Source organism: Pundamilia nyererei, unplaced genomic scaffold, assembly GCF_000239375.1.
Source record: "Pundamilia nyererei isolate P.nyererei 1_Seehausen unplaced genomic scaffold, PunNye1.0 scaffold00547, whole genome shotgun sequence".
NCBI classification, from domain to species: domain Eukaryota; kingdom Metazoa; phylum Chordata; class Actinopteri; order Cichliformes; family Cichlidae; genus Pundamilia; species Pundamilia nyererei.
In genome coordinates, this window is record NW_005187948.1 from 158,070 (window position 1) to 166,292 (window position 8,223).

An 8,223-nucleotide genomic window follows, 5' to 3' on the forward strand; every position below is an offset into this window, starting at 1 on the left:
ACCACATACGAAAGTGACCCAGCTCTGATTTGAAAATATCGGATTTGTGCCGTTCACACTGTCGTACCATGATCGGATATGGGTCGCATAGGGTCAAAGAAATCGGATTTGATGTGCTTTCACCTGCAGTGTGAACGTAGCCGAAGGCATCTCATTATTATATTACCTTAGAGCCGGGACCACTCTAAATAAATATACATAGATACATGTGCTGATTGTAATATTTATGGAAAGTCACAATGATGATGGTCTTCTTCAATATCTCTGTTAGGGAGCTAGCAGAACTACACAAGGTAAATGCCAGCAGAGCCAGTGAGGCTGAAGAGGTGGCTCTGAGCAGGGAGACGCAGGCCAGAGAACAGCTGAGTCTGGCTCTGGAGAAGGCTCAGGAGGAGGCCAAGATACAACAGGAAGCCCTAGCAAACCAGGTAACACTGGGCCACACACTAAATATATAAAACACATGTGATAAACATCAAATATAAGATACTGGTGCAATTAAAAAAAAATAGTTAACTCAACATTATATTGTTGTCTAATGCTGTGTACAGGTGGCTGACCTGAGGCTGGCACTGCAGAGAGCAGAGCAACAGCAGGCCAGGAAAGAAGATTATTTGAGAGAGGAGATCAGTGAACTTCAACAGGTAACATACTATTTCCAACTAAATTATCTCAATAGACGAAAAATACATTTTGATAGAAGAAAATAATTTTGCAACAATTTCGTGGTACATGTACAATGACAGTAAAGAGCTCATCTTTTTTTAAATATAGCAACAGGATTCTTTTTTTAATGCATGCCATCATTTCTTGTCTTCTGTCAGAGACTTCAGGATGCAGAAACTAGGAACCAGGAGCTCAGCCAGAGCGTTACCTCTGCCACGCGACCTTTACTGCGACAAATTGAAAACCTACAGGCCTCACTGGGTGGTCAAACGGCCTCGTGGGAAAAACTTGAGAAGAATATCTCTGACAGGCTTGGTGAGACTTAGGGATTTAAGCTTTTACACCATGTCTGTGTAAAACAAACAGCAAATTACAATATCGTAGAAAGTGGGGAATAAAAGCTTGATTCGTTTTTGCACCCCCTCTAAACAGCGGATGCCCAGGCGCAGCTAGCCATTGCTGTGGAGAAAGAGCGATCAGCAACAGAAGAACTGTTGTCCATTAAGTCCCAGTTAGCCTCTCTGGAATCCCAGAATTCCTTGCTTCGGCAGGAGAAAGCCAGGCTTCTGGCACAGCTGGATGCTGAGAAAAACAAGAGGGAGAAATTGGAAGATGAGAGCAGCAGGTAATAAATTTAAAAAAACCAACCAAACAAACTGGAGTCTACAGGGTTAAGTGCTCATGTAGATCATCCCCATCATCATGTATACCGCATTTACTGTATGTGGCTTATATGTGGAGTTAAAGTAAACATATGTGTGGTTAGTTTGTTTGATAATTATCAATTTTTGCCATTTGGTTGTTGGTGGCTTTTCTTTGCTTTGCACAAAAAAAAGTGTTAGTGTGACTGTCAAAAATGGGATTGTTCTCCACGTTGTCAGAGAGGCTTTGTGTAGAACTTAGAGCCTGACTTTGAATTTCATTTGTCTTTTTTCGCTGTGGTTTTTCTTATTGGTTCCAAAAACCTGCTTTGAAACATCAGTTAACAACACAAAGAGTTTGAGCAGCACAATGAATGCTGCATTTATTGCATTAGTTGCTCTGAATGAAATGAAATCTCTTTGGTTGTGGTTTTATGTTGTGCCAATAGAAAAATATTCTGTGTCAAGATTAATGGTGAAAAACATCTTACAGTCTCTGCTAGGCTTTGTTTGTAGATTGCAGTTTGGTTTTGTTCTTTCATATGTATGTGAAAAGAAATGAGTAGCTCGGGTTTTTCTCAGTGAGACAGGAAAACTGAGTCACAGTAGTCTCGCTTGTAATGCTAATCCTTCCTGGAGTGCTTTTGTTTTTCAACAAAGCCATTTGTGACTGTGAAGCTGAGGCCCCTCAACACCCACTCATGTGTCAGCACGTGGTTTCAGTGGCAGACTGTTTTCTTTGATGAGGAAAGCAGAGGGTGTGGTGGGGCCAGTGGCGCAATGGATAACGCGTCTGACTACGGATCAGAAGATTCTAGGTTCGACTCCTGGCTGGCTCGTCACTGTTTTTGGTCTTTTAACAAAAAACAAGTTGTTGGAAATATAAATACATTAGATATAAACCTTTTTTTTCTCCCTGAGGAACCATGTAGAAAAGTAGAAAAGTAATCCTTTATATCACACAGTTAGGCTTTCATTTGTAGAATTTCACAGATGTATTGCACTGTTTTTATTGCTGTTTAATTTTTTTTTGGTGACTTCTTGCTCATTTTATCAATGTAGGGATCGTGTTGAATTGGAAAACCTGCAAGGAGAACACAATCGAACGTTAGAGGAAACAAAGAAAGAAAAGGTACCAAAAAAGCTATTTTCTACTTATGATGTTGTCCTGTATGAAAATGATTTCTCATGGGCATCTTTTTTTTTGCTCCTTCTACCAGTTACTGCTGACTAATCAGTTAGAGATGGAGAAGATGAAGGTAGAGCAAGAAAAGAAGAAATGCTATTTGGCACAGGAAGCACTCAAGGAAAAGGTTTGAGAGAATCTCTGATGTGTTGTTTTTTTTTCCTTTTCTTTTCTGTTTTGACTTTTCTTCATTCAGTCATGACTTCATTATTTCAATTGTGTCCTATCAGGAGCGAAAGGCCACGACACAATCAGTTGGAGAGGCCCTAGCATCATCTACACCCTCCTTATCTCGCTCCAGCTCGATGAGTGGGGCAGACAATGGGCTGCACACTTCTGTTCTTTCACAGGTGCATTCTACTTTTCTCATAGAGGTAGTTAGGAATACGATAAAAAAGGTTAAGCTCTGTAAACTGAAGATGAGTTTTTAAATGCTGTGATGTCCTTTTGTACATTATTTTTCTTCTTCTTCTTAATCCATCTGCAGGATGACTCTTTAGACCATTCGCTGGGCACTATGACTATGTCCATGTCGATGAGTGGGACCAACCTGTATGAGGCGGCCAGACTGTCTGGAGGCTCCAGCATCATAGAAAACCTCCAGTCTCAACTCAAACTGAGAGAAGGAGAGATAGCACAGCTGCAGGTAATGTCGAATTAAAATTTTAGTGATTAGGCTGTTGCTTCTGCTATCAGCAAATGCACACAGTTATTTGTACTGCACCTCACCTTTTTGTCCTTTCCTTTTTCTCCCCTTTTTAGCTTGAGATCGCTAATCTGGAGAGGAGACGATCTGTGATGGCACAGGAGCTGGTTCGACTCACAAATCAAAACGATGAGATGGAGGAGAAGGTGACAGAGATCCCCAAGTTGAAAGTTCAGCTGAAGGTACAAGGCTGTACAGCGCAGGGAATTAATGTTATACATTTTCCATGCTGCCAGATGTCAAAACTTGAATTGAATCATATTTCCTCTTGAGAGGGCTTATTTGCAGAGTGTCTTCTGATTATTGTGGCTGTGCATTTCAGGATCTGGAGCAGAGGCATAACACCATTCTGCAGATGTATGGAGAAAAGGCTGAAGAAGCAGAGGAGCTGAGACTGGACCTTGAAGATGTAAAGAATATGTACAAAACCCAAATCGATGAATTGCTGAAGAACCAGAAATAAACCAGTTTCCTTTACGTGTTATTTTGGGGCACGAATCAGCTGACAATATCAACAATAAATGCATTCACAAGAAACAATGAGGTAGAACCTTTAAGTTGAATCACTGTGTAAGAAGGAAATTCATTCATATTTGTTATTTTGTTTTAATTGATTATCATATGCTTTATTTAAGTGTCAATATTGGAATTGTGCAAAGCATACAATGAATACAGAATCAGTATGTGAAGAATTGTCGACGTTGACTTGACTCGTCCATCTGGAATCTTTGGGAGTTTGCTTTCAAAATTTCTTGTGATTGAACCTTTAACATAGTATTGTATAGTTTAAATTGTATGAGCTGGTGAAGGTTTTTTCACTATATGAATTCATCCAACATTTCTTCATAATCAGAAAGGTTTAAGATATATATAAAATGTATTGTACAGAGAAATTTATGTATTGTTCTTAACACCTTACAGATCACAAAGTGTGGTGTAGGCCTGAGTAGTCTTTGAGTGAAATCCTGAAGATTGGATTTCAAACTTTATACATATGTAAATTAATATACATTTATTAGGTTAGTAAAAAGTAAGTTGGTTCTTTATTGTTAAATCACACAGAAGATCGAATTTTCATTGCATTCAAATAAAACACTACATCTCAGTGCAACACAACAATAAATCTGTTCTGAACAATTCTATGTGTCTCTTTCACTTTTTGGCAAGACTAAAACTTAAAAAAATGACTGATACAAATTACTAATGCCATATTGTAACACCTAGAATGTGAGATGATATTCTGAAACTGAGTGGTCTTAGTTACATTTGAATAATATTCTGTAAGAGACAAAGCACATTAACAAGTTTGCACTGAATATTTGTGTTTTTATTATTAAACTGAATGATGTATTTTGTAATAACGTGGAGTGTGGAGAGCGTTATAGTGCCGCTTACTATCAGAAAACTGCGGTGGACAGCGCCACCCTATGGCCGAATGTTCGTATTACATGCCGGTGTAAGGTTTCCGGTGTTATGGCGACCGCCGGTCACTGCATCGCTTCAATCTGGGGAAAGCAGACTGCATTCAGGTAAACTGTCTCTCAAATAAACTTATAGCAATCTTTTATAGGCAACCACTGATAAGGGTCTCGTTTCTTTTAAAGGTTTTGTTTCTCGGAAATGTAAAAACATTTTTTCTTGCTCCTTTTCTTGTACTGCCTCTTTAGTCTATCTTAAAATTAACGTTAAGGGGGCTCCTTGTCTTTGTCAAGAACTTAAAGGCTAGATGTTAGCCTCTGCATAGTATACTTCAGTTACCGGTCAGCCTCAGTTCGTATTTTCCTTTTTTTTTATCCACAGACAAAGAAACGTTTAAGTAATGCGTTATAATCACAACAGCTCCTCAATCTCATCTCACGTGCCTGTTAGGTCACTATTGACGGTCGCGACGTAGAGGTAAAGTTTAGTTAACTTGCTAATTGACCGGAAGCTAGCTAAAACTTAAGAATTAATTAAACGCTCTAAAAACGAAGTTTTCATGCGCTCGGAGAGCTCCAGCACGTCAGAAACTCGAGGAAATGAAGCCAGATTTCTCAAGGGATTTTTTAAAACTACTCCTTTTAAAGATTTAAAATATACCTAACCATAATCGTAAAAAATAGATACAATTCGTCGGTGACGTGTTTTAGGCTTACTTGTGTTCCACAGGTATTACTGAGTTTGATCAATATATGCTTAGCCGGTGCTTTGATGTAGCGCTCTTAATTTCATGTCTCCAGTTACATCAGTACCACCGCCTTAACGTCACACACATTTAAGCTTAACCTAACTGTGTCAACGTTACCACCAGGAGAATATGCAATTAATGACCGATAACGTTAACCTTCACCACCTATTGTTACCAAATGTGCAGCATAAGGCAGTTTCCTCGTTTCCTTCCCTTCATTTGAATGTGAAACTGTGTGGGAGCCATTTGTTATACAGCACAATGTGGTATCTGCTTTAAGAAAGGTCACACTGTACTATTCAATCATCAGTCAATGGTATTGGGACGAAGGCTCCAGGCTGTGCAAGAACATGCATACTTTTAACAAAATAGCATTGATCATGCAAATTTGGCTGTTGTGTAAATACCAGGTACTGCACTGGCTACCTGCATATTAGGTCACATTATTACCAGTGAATATTTCTCATTTGGCCCTGCAGCCTCAGTTGTGCTTACTAACGGAGAAAGGTCACTAACACTAACAAAAACAAAAAAACAAAAAACGTTTCCTTTTGTGAAGCTTAGATCTGCCCAGAGCTACACTCCCATGCACTTGCTTGTACCCACATGCTTGTATACTCCAGTGTTAAGTTTTACCCATTGCAAGTCTGAGTCTGTTTCTCTGCCTCTTGCCTTTTCACAGTGTGCGGTGAAGGGAAGCATCTATTTCGCATGTCTGTGTAATTCTGACTATGCTGCTCCTGGTAGCACTGAGCATAGTTTTTTCACCCTTTGTGGTAATCACTGAGACGCCTGAAAACCCACACCACAAACCACCAACACCAACTCTCAACTACAGCACGATCTCCCTGTCACCAGAGCACGTACCCTATTTCCTGAACAACAACAAGAGGGTCGCCAAGCGATGCCGCCTGGACCCGCTCTGCCCTTTTAAAGTAAGATATGAACTTGGTTGGAGTTAATGTTTGTTCTTTACTTTACTTTCAGAATACGGTAAAAATTATAACAGGTAACCTTGTTAACTTATGACTCACATGAAAATGGTTAATTAATTATTTTGCCTGTGAGTATAGGCATCATGCGAGCTATTTCCTTGTGATCCACACAGTAGTAATTTTGAAATACTGGATTTCTGTGCATTGGTTTAATGGATATTGTTTTCCTGAACTCAGAAAGAAGAAACTTAACAGTTTATTTTGCTTTGTCTGTGCTTCTTTACAAGAGAGAGACTCCTCTAAATAGAAGCAGCTGAATTAAAAGCTTGTTAAAATCTTATTTTGGTGAAACTGCAAACTTTCCACGTGGTTTTTGTAAGACTTAAGTGAATAAAGTTAATTCTGTTAATTCAAAATAACTACACAACTAAGTGCCTGGGGCCATTGCTTCTAGACAGACTTTGCATCAGCTTAGTTAGGTTAGTTAGGTAAATGGATTAGCAGATAATCCATCACCACTGCTGTGTCTTTCACATTGCATATTACATTCTGTTTCTAATGGATTTTCTAAAAGAAAGATAAGATTTAATGTAACTTTTCTTTATTTCTTTCTCTCTCACACCCTCTCTCCTACATACACACACAACACTGCTTATATTAATTTGTATTTTGACAACAGGATGCACTCCAGGATCTGTCTTTTTGTTGGGGTTATGAGAAGAACTGTGATCCAGAGAAACGCTTCAGCTATCCTATGTGCACCAAAGCTGACTCTGGATGGTACTGTCCCTCACATCATATTCAGTGAAATTACCAAAGTTATTGTCGTGATTTTTAAATTAAGAAATTTTGGATTTACTGAGTTGCAGTGTATGTAATTTTCCACAGTATAAGTGGTTTCATGCAAAGTGTGCGTCATCGATGGTGTAATGGTTGTGCTTTTGCTGATTTGTCTGAATCTGTCAGGGCCCGTTCACTGGATGCCGCCCAGGAACTTTTCTGGAAGCAGGCTGATTTCGGCTACGTCAAAGAGCGCCTCTCTGAGCTCAAAACACTCTGCAAGGCTACCCGGCCAGTAAGTCTGCTCATTTCCTTAGTTCCCACACGCCTTTGAGTCAACAGGAAGAAACAACAGGTAGAAATAGACGCAGTATTTAACAGGAGTCCACAGACAATGAGCCTAAAATAATTTCAAGTTCAAAAGCAGTGGTATAGAGAGAACCTAGTAAAGAGGCCACTCTCATGGCCTTTAAGGTCCACATTTTGCTGGTCACCTGAATACTAAATATTTATGAATTTGCATTTCAAGGGGGACTCCTCATTAAAGTGTTGTAGTCACATTAGATTCTGCAAGGCTACAAATCTTTACCTGGACTTACGAAAGCCACGCAGAAGTCATGAGAGGTCAGTGCAATTTGAAAATACAGTTTTTATTTTTATTTTTTTAAACATCAATGAGTATGCTTTGAAAGTCAACTGTGTTTATGCTGCAGGTACAAAGAGGACTTCATTCAGGCAGGAGAGATTGGTGGACACTGCAAACTCAACAAGGAAGCACTTGTTGGAGAGGGTGACCACAAAAGCCCCTTGCAGTCTTGGTGAGGCAGGACAGATACATTCACATGAATCCTACACTTAGCAATCAAACTACAATGAATGGCTTCTGTTGAAATCTTGAGCTTGTGTTAATAATCTTCCGTAGCCACTGTTAACAAAAGAAAGCTGGATGTTTGTCCCACTGATTTCCTTGATTTACAAATATAAAACACAATGTCAAGTACTGAAACACATCCACAAATAGGGATGGGTATCGTTTAGGTTTTATCCGATACCGGTGCCAAATCGGTACTTTTGAAACGGTGCCGGTGCTCAAACGGTGCTCAAACCGGTGCTTAAAGAATGGAGAACACAAAATTGGTCCA

At 39.4% G+C, this 8,223-nt stretch overlaps 2 protein-coding genes and 1 non-coding gene across 3 annotated transcripts in view; all 3 read left to right on the forward strand.

Moving 5' to 3' along the window:
* tmf1 (TATA element modulatory factor 1) overlaps window positions 1-4,328 on the forward strand; it is an 11,991-nt gene extending 7,663 nt beyond the window's left edge. Inside the window, 10 exon segments of the mRNA XM_013907838.1 lie at window positions 272-428; window positions 552-644; window positions 825-981; window positions 1,099-1,291; window positions 2,370-2,439; window positions 2,528-2,620; window positions 2,724-2,843; window positions 2,981-3,139; window positions 3,256-3,381; window positions 3,522-4,328. Of these exon segments, the coding sequence (XP_013763292.1) occupies window positions 272-428; window positions 552-644; window positions 825-981; window positions 1,099-1,291; window positions 2,370-2,439; window positions 2,528-2,620; window positions 2,724-2,843; window positions 2,981-3,139; window positions 3,256-3,381; window positions 3,522-3,662 (1,309 nt within the window). The 3' untranslated portion in view covers window positions 3,663-4,328.
* Window positions 2,074-2,146, forward strand: trnar-acg (transfer RNA arginine (anticodon ACG)). The gene has a single exon. It is a non-coding gene; the product is annotated as a tRNA-Arg (tRNA).
* A 304-nt stretch (window positions 4,329-4,632) lies between the features above and the next one.
* On the forward strand, window positions 4,633-7,934 carry LOC102207776 (EGF domain-specific O-linked N-acetylglucosamine transferase-like). The gene is made up of 6 exons (XM_005754343.2): window positions 4,633-4,728; window positions 6,049-6,301; window positions 6,981-7,081; window positions 7,268-7,376; window positions 7,611-7,705; window positions 7,795-7,934. The coding sequence occupies exons 2-6, from the start codon at window positions 6,098-6,100 to the stop codon at window positions 7,901-7,903; spliced, it is 618 nt and encodes a 205-aa protein (XP_005754400.1). The 5' UTR covers window positions 4,633-4,728; window positions 6,049-6,097; the 3' UTR covers window positions 7,904-7,934.
* The last annotated feature ends 289 nt before the right edge of the window (window positions 7,935-8,223 follow it).

What these genes read in the sequence shown, in the direction of transcription:
- LOC102207776 (XM_005754343.2), top strand. Translation starts at nt 6,098, where the DNA reads ATGCTGCTCCTGGTAGCACTGAGCATAGTTTTTTCACCCTTTGTGGTA. An exon ending in ACCCGCTCTGCCCTTTTAAA is followed by an intron (nt 6,302 to 6,980) that starts GTAAGATATGAA and finishes TTTTGACAACAG; the next exon opens with GATGCACTCCAGGATCTGTC. An exon ending in CCACGCAGAAGTCATGAGAG is followed by an intron (nt 7,706 to 7,794) that starts GTCAGTGCAATT and finishes TTTATGCTGCAG; the next exon opens with GTACAAAGAGGACTTCATTC.